The 22,040-nt window shown below is 41.3% G+C and overlaps 2 protein-coding genes across 5 annotated transcripts; both read right to left on the bottom strand.

Annotated features, from left to right (window-relative positions):
• Positions 1 to 1,672: 1,672 nt before the first annotated feature.
• On the bottom strand, positions 1,673 to 10,081 carry LOC146759374 (kinesin-like protein KIF20B). The gene is made up of 7 exons (XM_085510362.1): positions 9,820 to 10,081; positions 8,924 to 9,190; positions 6,902 to 7,169; positions 6,334 to 6,395; positions 6,036 to 6,107; positions 4,621 to 4,816; positions 1,673 to 2,190 (listed from the first exon to the last, which is right to left on the bottom strand). Exons 2-7 carry the CDS (start codon positions 8,954 to 8,956, stop codon positions 1,673 to 1,675), a joined length of 1,149 nt encoding a protein of 382 aa, XP_085366488.1. The 5' UTR covers positions 8,957 to 9,190; positions 9,820 to 10,081.
• A 558-nt stretch (positions 10,082 to 10,639) lies between these two features.
• LOC146759375 (obscurin-like) lies at positions 10,640 to 20,268 on the bottom strand. 4 transcript variants are annotated; one of them, XM_085510250.1, is made up of 10 exons: positions 19,899 to 20,247; positions 18,529 to 18,619; positions 17,697 to 17,811; positions 16,235 to 16,403; positions 15,517 to 15,611; positions 14,350 to 14,619; positions 13,364 to 13,630; positions 12,887 to 13,153; positions 11,634 to 11,900; positions 10,640 to 10,989 (listed from the first exon to the last, which is right to left on the bottom strand). In XM_085510250.1, the coding sequence occupies exons 6-10, from the start codon at positions 14,465 to 14,467 to the stop codon at positions 10,727 to 10,729; spliced, it is 1,182 nt and encodes a 393-aa protein (XP_085366376.1). In that variant the 5' UTR covers positions 14,468 to 14,619; positions 15,517 to 15,611; positions 16,235 to 16,403; positions 17,697 to 17,811; positions 18,529 to 18,619; positions 19,899 to 20,247; the 3' UTR covers positions 10,640 to 10,726. The 4 variants fall into 4 exon arrangements, with proteins under 4 accessions (XP_085366376.1, XP_085366375.1, XP_085366377.1 ...); XM_085510249.1 differs by having other exon boundaries at positions 17,697 to 18,619; positions 19,899 to 20,268; XM_085510251.1 differs by lacking the exon at positions 17,697 to 17,811 and having other exon boundaries at positions 19,899 to 20,245.
• Positions 20,269 to 22,040: the final 1,772 nt, after the last annotated feature.

A 22,040-nucleotide genomic window follows, 5' to 3' on the forward strand; every position in this document is an offset into this window, starting at 1 on the left:
AACAAAGAATATGGTTGTAAAGGTGCGTCATGTGGATGCACATGTGCCCAAATGTCGGGCTACTGAAGAACAACAAAACAACCATCAGGTAGATAAAGCTGCCAAAATTGAGGTGGCTCAAATTGACTTGGACTGGCAGAATAAGGGTGAATTATTTCTAGCTCGATGGGCTCATGAGACCTCAGGTCATCAAGGAAGAGACGCGACATATAAGTGGGCCAGAGACCGAGGGGTGGACTTAACCATGGACGCTATTGCGCAGATTATTCATGATTGTGAAACATGTGCCATAATTAAACAAGCCAAAAGGATGAAACCTCTCTGGGAGGAAGGGCGGTGGCAAAAGTATAAATATGGGGAGGCGTGGCAGGTTGATTATATCACCTTGCCACGATCTCGCAGTGGTAAGTGTTATGTACTCACCATGGTAGAGGCAACCACTGGGTGGCTTGAAACATACGCAGTACCCCATGCTACTGCTCGAAACACCATATTAGGTCTTGAGAAACAAGTCCTGTGGCGACATGGCACCCCAGAAAGAATTGAATCTGATAATGGGACACATTTTAAAAAGTCCCTTATAAATACTTGGGCCAAGGATCATGGCATTGAGTGGATTTATCATATTCCCTACCATGCACCAGCTTCTGGTAAAATTGAACGATATAATGGGTTGTTGAAAATTATGTTGAAAGCAATGGGTGGTGGAACATTTAAGCACTGGGAGAAGAATCTGGCAGAAGCCACTTGGTTGGTGAATACTAGAGGATCTGTCAATCGTGATGGTCCTAGTCAATCTAGCCCCCTACACACTGTAGAAGGAGATAAGGTCCCTGTTGTACATGTAAAGAACATGTTGGGAAAAGCTGTTTGGGTCCTTCCAGCTTCTGGAAAGGGCAAACCTATCCGTGGAACTGTCTTTGCCCAGGGACCTGGGTGCACTTGGTGGGTAATGCAGAAGGATGGGGATGTTCAGTGTGTGCCACAAGGGAATTTGATGCTGGGGGAGTGCAGTCAATAATTTTATGTATTTATATATATATGTTTGCATGTGTAGTGTATTTTAGTTATTATAGTTGTACATTTAGTTATGTTACATGTAATTCTACTGTTTAGCTATCATAATTTTACATACGTGTATATATATGTATATATATATTTACCATGATGTAATAATGTAGAGTAAGGGGTGGAATGTCATGGTTTTGTAATTTTGTAATTTTGCTATCAGTATTCCACATCATAACATCATGTAAAGTATGGATACTTCTATTGAATGTGCAGTCCACAGAAGAAGACTACATATCCCAGAGAACAACAGGGTTAATGATAAGTCACGGGACCAGGACGCTGTATAATCTCGTTCCCAGGCTGGAGTGCCCTCCTTCTTCTCTTGAACTTCTCGGAGAGTGGGAAGCGTTCCAGCCGTGTCGCCTAGAGTTCACAGTAGGCCTCTCGGTTTTCAGGGACTCTCTCTCTCTGTTTCGTTCAATTTGTTAGCCTCAATTATATTATATTGTGTTATCTTGTATTTTGGTATCATATTTAGTAAAATAAGTTTTTCCTCCTTAGATTGTCGCTGTTTTATCCCACTCCCTTTTTCCCCCTCCTTTCTGGGCCCCGGGAGGGGGGGCCCACGGGGTGGCTTCCCCTGTCACGGGCATAGGTAAATCTAAGTAACCCGTGACACTGAGGAATCCTTTACACTGACAAAGTCAGTACCGATGGCGTGAAACTCTAAGTGACATTTGTATAATTCATCTAATTTGGTCCGCATTTCTTTTACTTGTGACACTTTATCAATTATATATTCTTTGGCAACTTCTATGTTGTTAGTTAGTTGGGCATTTTTGTTTTCAAGTGTCATATTTATAGATTTCTGTTCATCCAGTTCAGAAGCAATTTCCCGATAGTCAGCTTGACCCTGCAGAATTTGTTCACGGAGGACATCAGCTGTTTCTTCAGAAAAAGAAAGCTCAATACGCAGGCTTGTTACCTGCTTACTGAAATCTTCTTTTTTATTTTTTTCTCTTCTGCATTGTTCTTCAAGCACAGTTAAATGATGTTCCAAGATTTCAGTTCTTTCCCTCAGTGCTAGTACTTCCTTTCGGTACGCGGAGCACTTTTGTTTCATGTGTTCAATTTTCTTTTGCTCTACAGTGTTCTTTTTCTTTCTCTCATTTACAACTACTGTAAAACAAACAAACAAACAAACAAAAAAAAGGGAAAAGGAATGTAGCTCAGATTGATTAAAATCATTATTACATAGCAGTTCACAACACCAAGTAGCAACTTCTAAGTGAAACACTGTCGTAATATGCAAGCCATGCCCTCACATCACATAGTATTTGATACTAGTGAAGGAATTAAAGTCCTCTGAACACGTAATCAGGTGCCTCAGATTTCTATACAGAATTAAGAGCAAAAGGTTTTCAGTCTGGAAGAACACTTTTACCATGGCACTATCAAACCTTCCACTCCACACCAGTAGAAAATCTAATTAGATTTAAGAAACATGGGAACGAGATAGATAATTCACAGCTATATTCTTTCTATCTTCCGTGCTTCAGCAATCCCTATAAGGCAGCCAGGAATCACTCCATCTACATCTAAATGGTAGATAAACAGTTCTCTAAGAAATTTCATTCAAACTCACAGTCCTCTTACTTTCAAAAGAAAGATAAAACCCTGGACAAGTTGATCACTTAAGTGTTGATATCTGTCTCTCTTATTCAGTTGATCTCTAAACAAAATATGAGGATTCCTACTTCTGTCCACACTTACTCTTTTGCATATAAAGTTCACTCGTAAAGTTGTACAAATTTGCAGATTCAAGTTTCCATAAATATTCCATTAGCTTGGGGCTGTTTTTTTCTTTAACTGGTGAGCAATTAGCTAAAATCACATGCATTTTCTTTCTATCAAAAGCAACTTATGCTGTATTTCATCATTGCTTTAGAATCCAGTTATGTCCATTCCATAATATGCATACTTTAAGTATTAAAAAAAATAAATATAAGTCAAGACTTACTAGGGATTGGGTCACCACAACAATATATTCAATGGTGATTCTTGTACAGTCCTTTTATTACTACAATGCAGAATTTTATAGTGCCCACGTGCAGCCTGCATTACATACAGATTCACATGTACTGCATGGAAACAGCCTCTTAACTCATCTAAGGAGTTTTATATACAGCCCTCAACTGATTTAAAAGTCATAATGAAGAAACAGAAGTGGCATATTCCACCCCAAACCAGGTTTTGGTTTTGATTGCTGCTCCCAGCAACACTAGTGAGGGGAATATGATTTATAAGTAATCTAAACACTTTATGCTGAAAACAACAAGCAAGCACTAAAGCAAGATAAATAAGACTAGGGAGAAGATTTGTAATGTTCAGTCTAGAAGCTCCTTACACGGGAAGTAGGGAAAAAGCATTATTACAGAGCATAGGAAACAAGACCTAAAAGCTCAGAGAATGGTGTAAATACCCTGAACTTGAAGCTGAGATAACCTAGCATCTCCTAAAACACTTTTGCTCGTGCTACTTATATAACTAATTCTACAAAAGAACCAGCACAACATACCTGTGCTCATTGTTCTACTGTGTATATTTAACATAGCTAAAGAATATATATTAAGCGGTTTTTGAAATTGGATGCTATTAATACTCACAAATAGAAGAAAATTTTAACATGATTGAATACTCAGTACTTCTTAACAGAAAACTTCATGCTGACATTGTGACTATCAGCTACCCATTTTAATTCCTATGTGGAGCATTGCTGTCATTAATTTTTAAATGAGAGCTTTGGTCATATGATTAGAACAAACCCACTACTATTTGGAGTATGGAGGAGTCCACATCCCTCCCTCAGTCTCTGGTAAGATGCTTATATGTGATGCCATTCAGTGGTCACATTAGGATTCAATATTTATGCCAAATAAAGGCAGCAGGGACAAATCATCCAAGAACAGCATCTCATCCAAAGAAGGCCTTGACTTTCTCCCTTGTACATATTTTGCAAGAGGAATACAAGAAAGGAAGGGACTACAGCTAAGTTTTAGATTTTCCCTTCTACATTGTATATGCCTTCCGTAATTCTAGGAACACTGATGCTCAGCCGTGCCCAGAAGTGAAGTTAAATGCATCAGAGCTTATCCAAACCATTTTGCTCAAATATTGCCCATGAGCGAGCAATTAGCAGGTCGTCAACAATTTTGATAGTTGCTTCAGGAAAAACAAAACAAACAAAAAAAAGCACTTGAGCAGCTGATGCTACTCAGAAGATCAGCAACAGCAGTTGAAACAATCCTAAAGAAACTGCTTTAAAACTATTACCAAATCTGCAAGTGCATCAACAGATGAGGAAAAAGCAGCAAAAAGGAAAAAAATAGTGCAAAAAACTTTTAATCCTAAGCATTCAAAAATGAACAGCATAGGACCTTCTGAAAAAGGGATATTTACAGAACAGTTACTTCTATTTACAGTTTAACACAGTGGCTTTTCTCCTTATACCATAAGGTACGCGCTTCACAGCCTTTTGCTTCCTATCCGGAATAGGAAGCAATTTATTGTTTTGGAAGACACCCTGTTCAACGATGGAAGAAACTGTACCTTTCTTTGGAGGTGGCTCTTCCACAGTAGGCTTATCCTCATCAGTACTGCGCTTTCTTCCCACTTCCAACTCAGTTTTCTCTTGTTTCAGTGCTTTAACTGAAAGCACTGAAAATTGGCTGCTTTCAGTTCCTTTATTAGTGTTCTCTTCTGCCGGTTCTGCTTTAATGGTAGTTAAATGGTAGGTAGTCTTTTCCTGTATTGATATAAGATCAGTTACATTGAAGCTTAACAAAAGGAGCACTTAACTCTCAGTAATCTTCTGTAGGCAAATATTTACACAAAACCATACAGCTAAAATATTTACCCGGTGACTCTATAGACATCAGTTACAAATCTCAATAGCAGACAGAACAAGTACACCTTCAGATAATGACAAGTGCAATACTCGGTAGAGTATACAAGGGAAAGCAAGAGCCTAGCAGGTTACAAAGTAAAAGACTTGCACACAATCAAGAGTTTACCAGTTTATCAAAGAATTTCCTGTTTCCAAGAAATCAACAAAATTACAAACACGGTCAAAGAGCAAATGGTCAGCTCTCATACAAGTTCATCACATCACACTTCTGCTAAGCTGCTAAAATCACTTTCATCGTGACAGATATAATCCAACCTTAAAGCTTAGTCAGCTCTGTCACGCATATTTTAGATTGTGTCCTTGACCACAAGTGAAGCTTCCTTACTTACAAGATGACGATTGTTAAGCCATGCTGGCACTGCCAAGGACTGATTATTCATCTTTAGTAACTTATGAAAAGAAAAGCCTCAGAAGTGTTCAGGCCACACAATCTCACAGATAGAGTTGGAGCCTTGTTCTTGGAAGAAGTAATAGGTGAGGACATGACTACTCATCACAGTCAGCTTTAATACCATGGAAATACTAAGTTGCAGTGATGCAGACAGTCAAAGACTAAGAAGGGTCAAGTTGCTAAGCTTACAAGGTTAGAGATCTGAGTGACAGAATTAACTATAAATGTTTTCAGAGCTACTTCAGGCTACCAAACATCAAAAAATGAACAAAAACCACCAGAAGTGGTATGCACACATACTTAATCAAGCTAGTCTTCACATATTCAGTAGCTCGTGGTACATTAGTCAGGATAAAGTTTTATGGACTGCATAGAACATGGAGATATCCTGACCATTCATACTCGTACTTCCAACTCTACTCAACATACTTTTACTGTTGCTCTTCCTCTGATGTAGGAGTGTGAGGCAGGAGTTAGTGGAACACACTGATATTTTTGTTGTTTGTGTTAACAACAACTACCTTCAGATAAATTTGAATTGTTCACAATTTCAAGCGAGTACCAGCTACATACAGAAAATCAGTTTTCCAAAAATGTGTTGATTACAAGCATAGAATTAGTGTTTTTCTTTTTTTGTATAAGGATACGGAGATGTGTAAAACTCACATAATCTTTTACTTTTTCTTCTAAATGAGATTTTAAGTCTCGTAGCTCTGTAATAATGTCATCTTTCTGCACCTTGATTGAGATTGGAAATAAAAAATAAAAAAAATTCAGTCATCAGTTTCTAATGTAGTGTTAAGTAGCTGAATTACACAATGCATTAAAGGCAAATTCAGTTAAGCTAAGCTCGGTAAGAAATCTATTAATTGAGCCTACTGGAATAGCATTCTAAGCTACCACAAGTTGGTATTAATTAATTAATTAATTAAAACAATTTTACACAACATCTTGATAAAGTTACCTCAGTTGCTTCTTTAAGTTGCTCAACAGACTCATCCAATTTAATCACCTGCATTTCAAAGTCTGTAACACACAGAAAAGGTTGTATTACATAAGTAGCCAATAGATAGTTTATTAAGTAATCAATTTTTCCAGATATTCTAATGTTTAGGTAGCTTTTGAACAGATTAATTAATTTGCATGTGGTCTTCACTTATTGGGAGTGATTCAAAAGTTTTCTATATTTCTTGGAACGAAAACATTGCATCAACAAGACATAAAGAAGAGTAGAGATTACAATATAAAAGTAAAAATCAAGATATAGATATATAAGATATATTTAACCCCATACTTATGAAAGCGTAAAGCTGCTAGTTGCAGTTTAAAGGAGAGGGGGGAAAAAAGAAAAGAAATAACCAAAAACCGTGGAATTGCTGAACCTGAATATACACAAGGAACAAACTATCACTTATCTACAGGCTATGGTTCCAAAGGTAGAACATCTCCTCTAATTCCTACTCAAACTGGTTATTTCTCTTTTAGATTAATGAACTATTTCTGTCTTCTACCTTTCACATCGCATAACTCACCTCTGTTCTTCTGCATCAGCTCTTCTTCAGTTTTAAGTAGTTTGGTGTTTTTCTCTGTTAGCTCTTCTTTGGTCTCCATCAGTTCAAAGTTAGTTTTCTCCAGCTGCTTTTCAAACCAGCCAGTATCTTCCTTTGGGTCCTCCAGGGATACAATGGAACTATGTGCTGCCTCAGCTTGCTCTTTAATATCCATGACATCATAATGCACAGAATCAAGAATGCCCTCAGGATCAACACAGGTGTCAGGCACTATGCTATGTTCTCCACCCTGAAACGTAATTTATAACCAGTTAAAACTGGTGAATAGCTGACTACATAATAGCTGTTATTTCTACAGATAGTCTGGATAGCCACTATGAAGACAGCCATACAAGAAGTTTTTAATTTCAGCTTCAAAACCCACCTCACAAATTCACATACAACACGACAGTGATTCGTATGGGGGGAAGATAAGTGGCATTCTAGTAACAGCTAATATATTTTATAGTATTTGATGACCACACTCCCTTTTTTTTTTTTTTTTTTTTTTTTAAATATTACCCCAGATTGATCTCCTTCAAATTTAACGTACAAGTTCGGACTCCCCTTTTCTTTGTATACAGCGTAAATTTTCATTTTGTGTTGCAGAAACAAGGAAAACGCCCAAATTCCCAAAGCTTTCTGAAACTGTTCTTAAGGCTCAGCAACTATTCCTGCTAGATGAAGAATAGATGTATCTTGCTCATCATACAGCAACACAGCATGCACTTCTTTGTAAACAGCCTTGTGTTTCTATAAGATGTGCCCATAACATTTAAATAGTAAAAAGAAAAATATTTAAGAAAAAAAAAAGGAAAATATTTAAGAAAAAAAAAAAGAAAAATACCAGGGTGTCATGGTTTAATAATTTTGTAATTTTGCTATCAGTATTCCACATCATATCATCATATAAAGCATGAATAATTTTACTGCTCCCGAACACTTGCAGTATATCGATGATATTGTCGTGTGGGGCCATACAGCAGCAGAGATTTTCAAGAAAAGAAAACAGATAATCCTAATTCTTTTGCAAGCTGGTTTTGCCATTAAGCGCAGCAAGGTGAAGGGGTCTGCCCAGGAAATCCAGTTCTTAAGTGTAAAATGGCAAGATGGGCATCGACACATCCCAGCAGATGTGATTGAAAAAATCACTGCTATGTCTCCTCCCACCAACAAGACAGAGACCCAATCTTTTCTGGGAGTAGTGGGCTTTTGGAGAATGCATGTCCCAAACTACAGCCACATAGTGAGCCCCCTCTATCAGGTAACACGGAAGAAGAATAATTTCTCATGGGGTCCTGAGCAGCAGCAGGCTTTTGAGCAGAGAAAACAAGAGATAGCCCGTGCCGTGGCCTTGGGGTCAGTACGGACGGGACAGGATGTGAAGAACATCCTCTACACTGCTGCTGGAGAGAAAGGTCCCACTTGGAGTTTGTGGCAAAGAGCTTTAGGAGAAACCCAAGGCCAACCCCTGGGACTTTGGAGTCGAGCATATAAAGGGTCTGAGGAGCGCTACACTCCAACTGAGAAGGTGATCTTAGCCATGTACGAGGGGGTTTGGGCTGCTTCTGAAGTAGTTGGGACAGAGGTTCAGCTCCTTCTAGCACCTCGCTTGCCTGTGGCCCCCCTGTCACGGACACAGGTAGATTTTTGTTTAAACCATGACAACTACCCAGAATGCAGCAGAAGGGAATTTTTGCCTAGAACTCCGGAGGACTATTTGTAACTCAGAAAGGTCAGAGATAGAAAGTTCACACTGGTTTCTGGGTCACCAGCCTCACAGCATTTTTGGTTTTTAAATGATACATAAAGTTCTCAATAGCACTGCTCTAGTCGGTAGTCATTTCCCTTTCCGTGCAGCTTGCTCTGTGCATGGCTTGTGAACCGCTATTCAGGTCAGACAGCTGCAGCCCCAAAGACCTGCCATAAATGTACAAATTCTACCAGGATAATGGCTTGGTAGTGGAGAAACAGGATGCGCAGTCATATGGCTCTCACACATACCTTGTACAACCAGCTTGGCTCTGGACTGGGCATCACCAATGTCACAGGTGTACACGTCACTGCCACTTTTCTCCAGATTTTTTATGCACAGCTGCAGGTTTCGTCCTTTCTGTGCCCTCTTGTATTTCCTGCCAGGCCTGAGCTCAGCAATGCCTTTCCTCCATATGACGAAGGATGCGGCTTTCTCGCTCTGACATGTAAAAAGTGCACTTCCACTTTCTTCAATTTTCACATCTGAAAGTTCCTTGATAAAGTAATTAGGTTTTTCTGGAAGGAAAAAAAAAAGGATGAGGGTGTAGGACAAAGGGATTTGTTACCACAACAAGTCCCAAGCATACAGAGGTGTCCTGAATCTCCTTTGCCCTCATTTCAGAATATCACATAGAGATGCAAAGAGTCTAAGAAGACCACAGAGTCCACCCATTTACATAGGTTTGATAATTCCAGTAGATATCTGGAAAGTTCAATACCATTATACATGCGCTGGTAGGATCTCATCTGATAAACTGCATATAGTTTTGATTACACATATTCAATATAGACTAATTCAGATTGCCATCTTTTCGTGGCTCACTAACACCCAAGATCATAGAATCATAGAATGATCACAGAATCATAGAGTGGCCTGAGTAGAAAAGGACCTCAAAGATCATCTAGTTTCAAACCCCCTGCCAAGGGGTCACCAACCACCAGACCAGGCTGCCCAGATCCACATCACACTGGAGAATCATTCAGTTTCCAGATTATTTTAAGGAAAAGATTTTAATCCATCATATTTTCTGAAAACTAAGAATTGATCCTGCTCAAGGAAACAGAAGAGAAAAACATCACCCACAGGCTGCAGATATTTACCTCGACTTCTCTACATGCCATCCCCAGTGTGCTTTTCAACTCACCTTGCACAGTGACCCTGGCTTTTGTTATGGAGTCCTCTGTCTCACAGGGGTACTCCCCACTGTCCTTGGCAGTAGAGTCATGGATGATCAGAATGGCCCCAGTTCCCTCCTGCTGCAAGTCGTACTTCTGGCTTTTTCTGATTGCTTTGCCATCCTTGTACCACCTGATGTTCACATCAGGCTTCGACAGCTCACAGCTCAGGCTGATGTCCTGCCCTGCTGCTGCTGTCTTATCCTCCAGCTGTTTTGAAACCTCAGTAGGTTTTCCTGGAAGAAAACATTGCTTTTTGAGTAACATACACTTAGGGTAGGATGCCTCTCTCAAAATACATGCATCTACATGCTGGAGATAAGTTAGAGAGGCACTTGCAACAGACGCCATCCTACAGCCAGCAGTAATCTGCAAAGTACAGACAATAGAATTCCAGGCAGCATTTATTCTCTCTTAAATCTACCCAATTGAGGATGATGAACCATGTCTGAAAACTGCCTCTTTCTTCTCTCCACTCATCACACTGGGAGCCTCGGATGATGCTCTCAGATGCACATGCTCTAGATAGGAATTTGTTGTACAGCTAGATTATGTGAAGGCCATCCCTTCAGCTTATACTTAGAGGATATTTGCTCCCACAGTTCCCTCAACAGAGCATTCCTGATTTACTGTTAATGGAACAAGCTGTAGTGAGATGCCCATTTCCAACACTACCCCAGTGCTTTGGGTAGTTCTCACATTTGTGTCAAATGGTTCCTCCTTTTACTTATTTTTAAGAGAAATTCTCAGTGCTTCAAGGTTCAAGTAGAAGGTTGCTATTCACTTTAACCATATTATGAGTTAGCTCTCACGACAATCTTATCAGAAGACAGTTGAAGGAATCAGACCCCAGAATCTCTCCCATCTCATTGCCTTTCACAGAGAGGCTTTGGAGGTTAGACCACGGGCAGTAAAAACGACTTCCCCAGCGTCAGTAGGAGTCACACTTTTGATAATGAGAGTATATTTCCGACTCACGTTAGAAGCTTTAAATCGCCCACCATTTTCCACTCTGCTTCCATTCAGTGTCCAGTTGAACTCATCAATGCTTTCATGGGACAGAATGCATTCAAAAGTACAATCTTCTCCCTCCTGGATTTCAGTGGTTTTCAGCCGTTTGGTAATGCCACTATTCAGCTCTGGAAGGTAAGAGATACGTTAGTATGAGGTTTATATGTAGAAAAGGCATTTGTGACTGACATGAGTAGCAGCACTGGTGTTTTAACTCAGGATTTGCAGAACATGGCTGTGTTCCTTACTGATGTATTCTCTAAGACATTCTCCACTCAGAATTACCAGAAAGCTATTAAAAAAAAGAGACGTGAATCTCTTGTCTTTGCTCTGGAAGAACTACAATTAGAGCAGCTCAGTCCATGGAGCAGAATGAAGATTCAATGAGCCACAGAGGGAACAACCTAACAGAGAGGACAACTCTAGGATGCTGCGTGAGAAAAAGGGTTTTGCCTATGACAAGAAATTAAATGTTTCTATTAGCTAATTTGTTACCATCCTACCCCTACTGGTGTTCAAACCATTTCTCCATTTTAGGGAAATTTAGAAAGGAAACATTTCCAGGACATTCTTGACGTGTTTGGTGATTTTCATGGCAAAATGAGATACATTTACATCAAAAGCAATGGGAATTTTCCAGACATCACTGCGCTAAATTGCAGTAATACACTTCTATTGTAGAAACTATTAAGGCTCGTGGGGGAATATGTGTAAGACATAGTGACCACACTGAATGTGCTTTCAGCACTCCTTTACTTTCCACAGTACTTACCCTGAATGCCGACCTTTGACTTGGCATCATCAGTGCCAATATCACAGGTATAGAAACCTGCATCTGACTTCTCGAGGTCATGGATAAGGGGACATAGGGTCTTCCCAGACTGTACCAGCTCATACTTGTTGCCAGAAGCGAGCACAACACCGTCCTTTTTCCACACTGGTTTGACCTTCTCTTTAGAGACTTCGCATTCCAATTTAATCACACCCCGCTCCTCATCAAAAACATCATCCAAGGACTTCATGAAGACAGCAGGCTTCTCTGCAATTAAACAGGCAAAACAGAACAACGTGATAGAGAAGTTGAGACATTTCCAGTTGCTTTCAGATTTTTAAATAGGGATCAATAAATCTTTACCAGTACTGACGACACCAAGATAGAACCTAAAGCGATTTCATGTCCGTTGACTGAATGCGCTTTATGGTATTCTGAACTAATCAGGAGGAGAATACAGGGAACAGGAGGGACAACCTGCATTGCCGGTGGGTGGGACTGATATCATATGAAGTAATTGGGATGCAGCTCTTCTAAAGCTGGAGAGCCGGCATTGCCCTCACGTACAGCAGAGCTCATACAGCAGGCCTCAGGATTAAGAGGATGAGCTGCTGAACAATTTTGATTTTCCTGTTTTATTGACTCCTTTTATCTATCTTCTATTTCACACATCAGATGTTTATAATGGGGAAAAAACACCCACCAAATGCAAAAGAAAGGAGAAAAATGAAATCCTTCAAACTCTGGAGTGCATAGAGTAAAAGAGCTTAATTGCTGGGGAGATCAGATTAGAATCATAGTATCCTTAGAATTGGAAGAGACCCTTAAAGGCCATCTAGCCCAGCTCCCCTGCAATAAACAGGGACATTCACAGCTAGATCAGGTTACTCACAGCCTGGTCATTAGTCATCCCAGAGGCAAAACACACACTGAATGAGCTCTCCCTGCAGTCATAAATACTTGGAGACAACAGCATTGACACTGCATGGCACTGAAGCAGTAAAAGAAATTGCTCTTGTAACTCTTCTTGTGTTAAGGAAAATGATGATAAAAAGCAATGGAATGCTATGGCAGGACACCAAAACCATCCTCCTTCGTTGATATCTGCTGCAATGGAACCTTCCACTGGAAGAAAGCCCCTGATGTCTTGTCACCCCAGAGAGGTGAGCTTTAGAAGCAGGACTGCTGCACAATAGAATGAACTGGGGCTCCTTAGCATCTCTTATATCCAGGAGGGGTGTGATCAGACCCACCTATCACCTTCAGGCACGTGCTTTCTGACACCTTGTCTGACTTCACTGTCACTGTGCCAGCATCCTCAGGCTTAACCTGCTTCATTGTCAGTTTGCAGCAATTGCCAACGTTCTTGATGTCCTTGTAATTGTTGGTGTAAATGAGGTTGCCATTCAGGAACCATTCCATGTCCTCGTCATCATGGGACAGCTCGCAGGAGAAGACAGCAGAGCTCTCTTCTTCAATTTCTACATCCTGCAAGTGCTTCGTTACTTCTACATTGCGGGCTGTGGGGAAACAAGGTGAACTGTTACCACTGTTACTATAAATCATACTGGGATGTGGTAGAATGGTTGGACTAGACGATCTTTGTGTAGTATTCTCAGTGAAGATTATACATTTATAAAGTTAGCAGGAGAGAACGGCAGAAATCAACCTCAAGAAAAGAAATCTGAGGTGAAATAGGACATGTAAGAGACCACCCCCCCTGCTCTTACCTTCAGCTGTCAGCGTGGTTTCAGTCTCTGCAATTCCTGCCTTGCACTTGTACACACCAGCATCATCGGGCTTCAGCTTCAGAATCTTGAGCTCTGCTGAATGCTTATCCCTCTTGATCTTGTACTTCTCAGAGGGCACGATGGGTGTGTGGCCCTTGAACCATTTCACAACCTTTGGAGAAGGCCTGAAGTCACAGGACAGGATGACAGAATGACGTTCCAAAGCTGTCTTGTCCTCCAACTTCCTGGTGATTTGTATATGGTAATCTGCAAAGCAGGGATGGAAGAGAAGAAAGGATGAGGACAATTGGAAGAAGAGGAAAGTCTCTTGCGTCTGCTCCATTTCAATTAATCTCATGTTCACAATGGTTTTTTGAACTATTATTGAATATTAAACTATTTGAACTAAAGATAAAAAAAAAACGATTGTCTATAGGGAATGCCATTGACTACATTTCTATAAAGTAATACTGTATATTATCTACCAAATGCAAGGTCCAGCTCTTGTTCTGTGCTTATTAAATTGCTCCAAATTGTTGAGGCTTTTATTCAAATAAGAGAGAGTTAAAAATATAACAAGTACTTTAGGATGTGAATGGATAATCTTACGCTGGGGACAACAGCGGACAAAAAGCCTGGAAGTTTCTTTCAGATGAAATCAATGAGAAATGGCATCAAACTTATGTCCTACCAAACTTCAACTTGTCTAGTTCTGAAATACAATTAATTTCACCTGATTTGACCTCTTTGGTATAGCCAAGGACAAAACCTCAGCTCTGTAGATCTGAATAGTAAGCACATCACAGCTATTCAAACAGATCTTTTACTGAGATGCAGCTGTCTCATTTAGTGTCCAACGACTTTGAACTGGAAATGGAGCAGACCCTCCAGACACACACACAATATTTCAAAGACCCCAGTGAAGGAAGGCTGTACGTTAATTAATTCTTCATCTTCATGATGTAAACCAAGCCAGGATATGTTACCTCTGACGAGCAGAGTTGCTGTGGATTTTGATTTGCCAATTGAGAACTGAATGGTGCCTGTCATATCAGTGGTGGTTTTCAGTATGGTCAGCTGGAGGATGGTGCCTTCTTGCTGCATAATCAAGTTTCTGCCAGCCTGTAAGACTTCCCCACGTAGATACCACTTGGGAGGTTTCACAGAAGGAATGGATATCTCGCATTCAAATTTGGCTTCTTCAGGCTCAGTCACATCCTCATCACACAGCTCCTTTACTAGATTAATGGATTGCTCTTTAAGAAGGATGGAACAAGAGAAAGCAGAGATTTAGAAGGAATGTAAAATACCCTTACATTATCACCCTACTTACTCACGTCAGCATTACTGCAAAAGAACACTACACCTATCAGCACAAAATGCCTTAAAACGTCATTAAAAATAATAGAAAGAAAGGAATGTTGTTAAGAAGTCAGACAATAAGACTGACAACCTGAAGAGAGCCCAGATCTTCTGATTCCCAGTCCAACATCCAAATCAAACCATGACCTTCCCATACCGCTATCAAAATCCTCGCATTACGAAATGGAATACAGGTTCAATGAAACACGGACGTTGATAATTATTTTGGATAAATACAGCAACTTAGCTCTGAACAACAAGTTTTCTCCTAGTAAAGGTCTCTGTAGGTCCAATGTAATAACTCTACTTAGGAGAAATTCATTTTCCAGGATTTTCTTGCCCTTATAATTGTAACAGTGGCAAAGGTGGGGACTGAACTCTTGAGTAGTGTGCTAACTCAAATGTCTCCCTTTTCTTTATCACACTTAACATCATATATATACCTAGCATTGTATATATTAAAAAAAAAACAAACCCTGTGCTCTTTTCAAACATACAGAGAAAATGAAGAAAAAGTCAAGCTATGTTTTTATCCCTCAACGTTCAAACACAAATCTGAAGTCTAGAGGTAGAAAATCCACTACCTAAGAAAATAATCTGTTTTACTTAGCAAAAGTAAATTCCAAAAGAGAAGCTGCATATTTTGTGGGCAGAAAGGTAGGTAGGTAGGAGTTTTAATTTCTGTGAAAGGTTCTGGTGGTGTTTAACCTCCTTGACATTAAAGCAAAAGTTGTTGGCTGGTTTATAACATAAGATAATTTAAGCAAAATCGTCATCAGAAGCATAAGTACCTTTCACTGTAAGATGGGCACTTTTTCTGCTACAGATTTCATTTCTGCTGCATCCTTGACTTGGACACGTGTATAAGTCAGCGAGTAGGTCTTTCCTGAAGCAGAGAACCACAGAGTCACTAAGGCTGGAAAAGACCACTAAGGTCATCTAGTCCAACCTCCAACTCATCCCTACCAAACTGTGCTCTTGAGAGCAAACCCACAACTACACTTGGCTTCCTTGAGCAAAGAGCTCTGAGGCACATGGCCAGGCTGAGCATCATCCATCTGGTTTCACAGCATCACTGCCTGTTCTCTCATGTCAATGAAACCACCCATTCCCCCACATCCACATCCCCACCAAAGCGGAATCTAAACATGGCTTCTACAAGGACTGACCAAATGCGGCCACCGTCACCATTAAAGTACCTGAGACAGAAGGATCACACTCACTGTCAGACAAAACCTCTTTGGAGAGGTGAACTGACTGCCCTGGTCACCCCCACTTTGGAAAGAACTGCACTCATTTCCTACCTGCTCCTGGCAGTGTGGGATGGTGGGATAGCATCACACTTCCCACACTAAGCTTCCCACCTGTCACTTGTTCCACCCTAACCTCAGTCCCAAAACAAAAGGGGAACTCCCTTCTGAACAATCTTCACTTCATTTCAGATGTCTTATATGCTTGATCTCCAACCCACCCCCCACTCAGGAGAAAGATCCCCCTCTTACACCCTACCATCTTGCCGCATTCTGATGTTGTCATCAGCCTTCAGCTTGTCCTCTTTGTACCACTGGCTCTGAACCTCATCGAGTGAAATCTCACAGACAAAAGATGCACTCCCATATTCATTCACTTCCACATCTTCCAGTGCTTTAACAATCTTGATATCTCCAGCTGTGAAGCACTAGAGATATATTTGTCAGGGTATTTCCAGAACTGAGTGCAGCATCTTTTCCTTACACATATTTGCATAGAAAATAAGTAGGATTTTGTTTTATTCTAAACCATCATCCATTCCTGAGTCTTTTCTGTCTTCAACACAGTCAATGCATTATTGCCCTTGAACTTAAAGACAGACTTACTAGCTACAACGGAGCTCCCTGCAAACAGTCTTCATGGAAACCAGAATCTAATTTATTCTAAAACCTTCCAAGCAAAATTAAGAGTAGAAAAACAATAGAACTGACTGAATCTTTAAGGTCATTTAGTTCCAATCCCCCTGCTATAGGCAGGGACACCTCCCTCCAGACCAACTCTTCTCCTCAGGGTCAAGGCTTCTCTCAAATCATTCTCCTCTAAGCCTGTGCCTGTGCTTGGGATTGCCCTGACCCAGGTGCAGGGCCTTGTACTTGGCCACACTCAAGTTCATGAGGCTGCCAAGGGCCCACCTCTCCAGCCTGTCCAGGTCCCTCTGGGTAGCATCCCTTCCCTCTAGCACATCAACAGCACCGCTCAGCTTGGTGTCATCTGCAAACTTGCTGAGGCTGCATTTGATTCCGCTGGCCATGTTGCCTACAAAAATGTTAAAGAACACTGGTCCCAACACCACCCTCCACCTGGACACTCAGCTACTCACTGCAACTCTCTGAGTGTGACCATCCAGACAGTTCCCTATCCTGCAACTGGTCCATCCATCAAAACCATTTTTCTCCACTTTGGTGACCAGGATGTCATGCAGGACGGGATCAAATGCTCTGCACAAGTCCAAGTAGATGATGTCAGTTGCTCTCCCATTATCCACTGATGCTGTTACTCCATCATGAAAGGCCACCAAGTTTGTCAGGCATGGCTTGAATTTGAGGAAGCCATATTGGTTACCACCAATCACCTCATCTTTATTTTCCAAACTATGCCAAGGAGAACTAGACAGAACTCTACAATGTCGTGTCACTACAAACCTGTCTGAACCATTGGCTTCTCTGCATGCTCATCACTAGTCTCTCCTTAGCTTGTGTGCCCACAATGTATGGGGAATGTCAGCCACAAATCTTACCTAGGGGACATCTTTGCTTCAAAATCCCTTGAACATCACACAATCCCTTTTAACTCTCCAGGTCTGCACTTATTTATGTCAGAATCAGAACTTATTTCTGTTCTACTATTTCCCTTTCCTTCTGAAGGGCCTGGATACAACTTGGATTAACCTCAGGAGCAGAGTTCCTGCATAAAACAGCCAGGACTGAAACAGCAAACCAACCTGGTTGCAGACTGAGAGAGAAAATGAGAGTTCACCACTTGTGAATAATGAGACTTCTCTTATTTCCCTGGGAAGTAATGCTCACTTTTTTACTTTGACGGAGCTCCTTCCCATCCTAGAAGGGAAAATATCAAAGTCAGATCTCCATTAGTCCTTCCATCTCTGCACTGAGCAAATGCAGCCTTCAGATCAATGCTTAATTCACCCACTCCCCTAGAATTAATGGAACTGTGCTTACTGGAACATATGCTGAAGCTTAAGCACAGTGCAGTGTTTTCAACATGTAGGAATGGCTATAGAACATGCAGAAATTCTGGCTGACCTATGACAGCTTAAAGCACTGCGGAGGACTGTTAACAAGCCCGTTTGGACATCACCTTGAATAAATGACGTTATCCTCAAGTAAGGGAAGGAACAGCTGAGCACTGGGGAGGTACACAAAGTGCCAGAGCAAATTCTCACACTGTCAGGTGCAAAGAAAACTGAGATTTCACCCAAAAACCCAGTTCACAACAAGGCTACAAAATCCTGGCTGAGAATTTCTGTGTTAGAGTTGAAGCTCAAGACTGTGCTCCAACCAACAATATTTTGTGCAGCAAGACCTCAGGAGTTCACAAGAAACCCAAAACAAACTTCCATTTCAACTTGATAAATGAACTCAGGACATAATAACAAAGAGTGCTGATCTGGGCAAGTAAAAGAGCATAAAGAGAAGAGGGCAGTGCAAAAGCTATCAAGCAAAAGCTCAGACTCGCATCCCTTGGAAGTGAAATTAAAGCCTCTCATTCATTTCCAGAGAAGTCAGAAAGGAAAATACCATTACATGCCATACCTTGAACCACTTGACGTCCACGTTGAGCCTGGACAGCTGACACTCACCTCTTTCAGCACCTGCTACTGGTTTATAAACACAGGTTTTGGCTCTGAGGGAAAAAAAGAAAAAGTATTGACTGAGGGACTGAAATGAGACCATCTTGCAGCTTTGTATGCACAGGTTGGAACAGGTTTAGGTTACCACTTGTGCCCAAACTAATAGCCTTCACTAGAGAATATCAGCTATTCTGTTGAAACAAAGTGTCAAATCTAGGCAAGAAAGAACCTAGGAACTGAAGGAACCAAGAGGGTCCTTGAACACCAGTCCCATGGTTGCAAGTCACTATGCAAACATATTGAACCCAAAAGAACATCTGACCTGCAGGCAACCAAAACCTGAGTTCCTTTTACTTAAGACCCACTGTGAAACATCAAAACACATAAACATGTGATAGTTACCCCTGGGCAGCCTGTGCCAGTTAATTCTGGGGGCAGACCTGCCATTATGAAATATTATGCTAACATGACAAAGAGAGAGAAGAAAAGCAAAATTAAGACTAGCTGACAAGCCTTGGCAGGAAGTTCTTTTCTCCATAAATTTAGTCCCATTATTCAATTCTGTTTGGAGCTGTCTCCATGCCTCTCTGGAGTTTGGTCTTTGAGAAGAAGCAATTAAGTAAGCTCTCCAGTGTCAAAGTGCATACACTACTCTAGGGATTTGTTTTTTCTCCATGGATCAACAAGTGTGACAAGCAAGGAGAATATGATGAAGAGCCTCATGCATACTCAGTGTAAAAAAGAAAAAGGCAATTGTTGCTGGGAAGAAGGTTCATTTGCATTTGTGTCATCTGCAGAGGGTACTGCAGAAATGGAAAGTCTTCCACTGGAGCAAACAAAGGGCTCTCATTTATTGCAATCAAGGCCAAGCGTGTGGATCTCAGAGATCAGACCTACACCCTGAAGCAAAACAGACTTTCCCTGCGTGGGAAAGTTCAGTTTCTCTCTACATCTGTGTAAGAAAAAGCCCACCATGGAATGACAGCTAAGTAAACATCCCTGTGACTCTTCACAGGTCTCTTCTACGTTTGGGATCACTGCTACAAAAAGAGCTGTTGACATCATCTCTCATGGCCACCCTGACAGAAGAGCAGGAAGGCTGGGATGTTCTTTTTCCTATCTTTCCCTTGACTTCCTCTATATCTTAGGGACGAATCACAGGACAGAACACAGAAATCAAATGGCTCTACAAAGCAGATTGGCCAGTTCAAGTCAAAGCAGCCACTGAAAACACCCCAGATGCTGTCTGACAACAGCTGGACTGTCGGGGAGTCAGGTGAATGCAGTCTGCTGGCCCTGGGCTGGAAGAGGACAGCCCAGACTGTCACATACCTTTCACTGAAAGCTGATAGAGCATTTTATCCCCCTCACAGATGCACTGATAACTTGCAGCATCATCCATTGAGTCATTGTGAATTTTCAGGGTGTGTCTCTTCCCCACAATGTGCAGTTCATATTTTTCACTGGCCTTGAGCTCCTTCCCATCCTTCATCCACTCCACAGTAGCACCTGTGTCTGAAAGCTCAGCCTGCAGTTTGGCTTCCTCACGCAGCTGAGCGGAGATCTTTTCTACATCTTTGCCCTTATTGGTAAATCTCACTGCAGCACCTGTCAGGAGCAAAGGCCTCGTTATTTCAATTGATATCAGGCTAACGTGGTCAATGTTTGCTGCAACATCTCTGAAAAAGTATCACCTTTTGTTCCTGCACTCATCATTGTGTCAGTGCTGAGCAATTCAAGATATTTCATTTGGTCTTCTTGCAGGATTTAGTAAGTAAAAATCAACCAAACATCTCCTTCTACTGATTAAGAATGCTCTAAACATGCTTCTGCAGAGGTTTCCACCCAATGACAAACAGCTCCTCCCATCATGAATGTTTATTTGTTCTATTTGGTCACGCAAATCTGATTGAAAGAGTTATTATTGGAATGATTGCTCCCCTACTTCTAAACTATTCCAGTGCAATCAGAAAGGCTGTCTGAACCTGGAGCTGAAAGTACTGCTCCATGGTGATGCAGTGGTAAACCTGCTGACTGAATGCACTGGCCAAGAGCTGTGAACTGCAGACATTCATCAGCTGGCATGAAGCAATCTGGTTCAGATACCAAGCAGCTGGGTAGACTGGCTTACCCTACACTCAGTGCTATCATGTTTAGGTCATTACCAGGACTCACGTCAGTCCATGGGATGCAATTTCAGGTATTTGGTACAGTCAGTGAATGCCTGCAGCCCCAGTTCTAATCATCAGATCACAGCAACTATGCATTGACTGTAAGAGGAAAGGAGAAGGATCAAAGCAAATACCTCTCACTCTCATCTTGGTGCTGACATCAACATTTTTGGCAACAAATTTCACTTCTGCTCCATCATCGTTCTTGGTGACGTTCTTTATGATTAGGCTGTGAGTAGTTTGGGTTCTCTTGATGATGCAGGTCTCACTTTCCTGTAAGACTTTACCATTGAGGCATCAAGTGCCGCAACACGTTGTTGTAAGGTCAATAGTAAACATGGCATCCCCTCCAGGTACAGCTTCACCAGTTGTTAGGGGGGATTTCACAGCCAGGACTGGGTCTGAGGAAGAACAACATGTTTGTCTTAATGCTCTTTAGATGCAAGTCTGGTATCTCATTTAGAGATGGAAGATTAAATCATAGGTACATTTCTACTTCTCCCTTTGCATGAGTGCTGGAAGAAGCACTTCTGTGCTTAAGGTCTGTTACAGAAAGTTCTGCCTCTTGCACATGTGAGATATCAAAAGATAAGGATATTCATCTCTCTGTCACAGAAACATAACTTGTATCACTTTAGTGGTAGCTGGAGGTTGATATGAGATAGGAGAACTAGGAATAAAGGAAAGCCTTTGGTGTGTTAATGCACTACTATCCTTAAAGTCAAAGGAAACATCTTTAGGGAGCCAACACAGCTGCTCAGCACACACTGACCCATTTCCATTGGGGTTTTTGTTCTTACCAAGGTGCACGCTCCCTGGGAATTCCAGAGACGGGCTCTGTCCATGCGCATTGACTGCAGACACTCGGAACTGATCATCAGCCTCTTCAGACAGATTGCTCACCGTGAACTCTGGGACGGGGACATGAGACTCGTGGCACCTCACCCACGTGAAGCCAGTTAGTTTATTGGGTTCCACATGTAGCCATGGATTGGAATGGGGAGGTGCATCTTCGGAGGGGACCATGCCAGCGTCACTGAGGTTTCTGTTTTATTTTTCACCACGGGGTCAACTGGGGGCTGGGTGGGAGGTTTTCTGGGAGCTGAGCAGAAATAAATACAGAAATATTAGCATAAGGTCATTTAGGCTGGAAAAGACCTTCAAGATCAGCAGACTCAACTTTCAGCATGACCTACTGAGTCCCACCATTAACTACTGTGCTTCCTGAGGACATACATGACAAGCTTATCCCTGTAGGTATTTGCATAGTGAATATATTCACCCTCTGGTTGCTTTGGAACAT

The sequence above is a fragment of the Coturnix japonica genome, chromosome 10 (assembly GCF_054131305.1).
Source record: "Coturnix japonica strain WE chromosome 10, WE-NBRP24, whole genome shotgun sequence".
Classification (NCBI taxonomy): Eukaryota; Metazoa; Chordata; class Aves; order Galliformes; family Phasianidae; genus Coturnix; species Coturnix japonica.

Excerpts from the sequence above, each read along its gene's own strand:
- LOC146759374 (XM_085510362.1), bottom strand. The coding sequence starts at position 8,956 with ATGCCCAGTCCAGAGCCAAGCTGGTTGTACAAG. Across the intron at positions 6,108-6,333 it reads AACTTAAAGAAGCAACTGAG|GTGCAGAAAGATGACATTAT; the intron begins GTAACTTTATCA and ends ATCTCAATCAAG. Across the intron at positions 2,191-4,620 it reads AGAGCCACCTCCAAAGAAAG|TAGTTGTAAATGAGAGAAAG; the intron begins GTACAGTTTCTT and ends TTTGTTTTACAG.
- LOC146759375 (XM_085510252.1), bottom strand. The coding sequence starts at position 14,467 with ATGCAGCAAGAAGGCACCATCCTCCAGCTGACCATACTGAAAACCACC. Across the intron at positions 13,154-13,363 it reads AACCACGCTGACAGCTGAAG|CCCGCAATGTAGAAGTAACG; the intron begins GTAAGAGCAGGG and ends GTTTCCCCACAG. Across the intron at positions 10,990-11,633 it reads GTCAAAGGTCGGCATTCAGG|AGCTGAATAGTGGCATTACC; the intron begins GTAAGTACTGTG and ends CTTACCTTCCAG.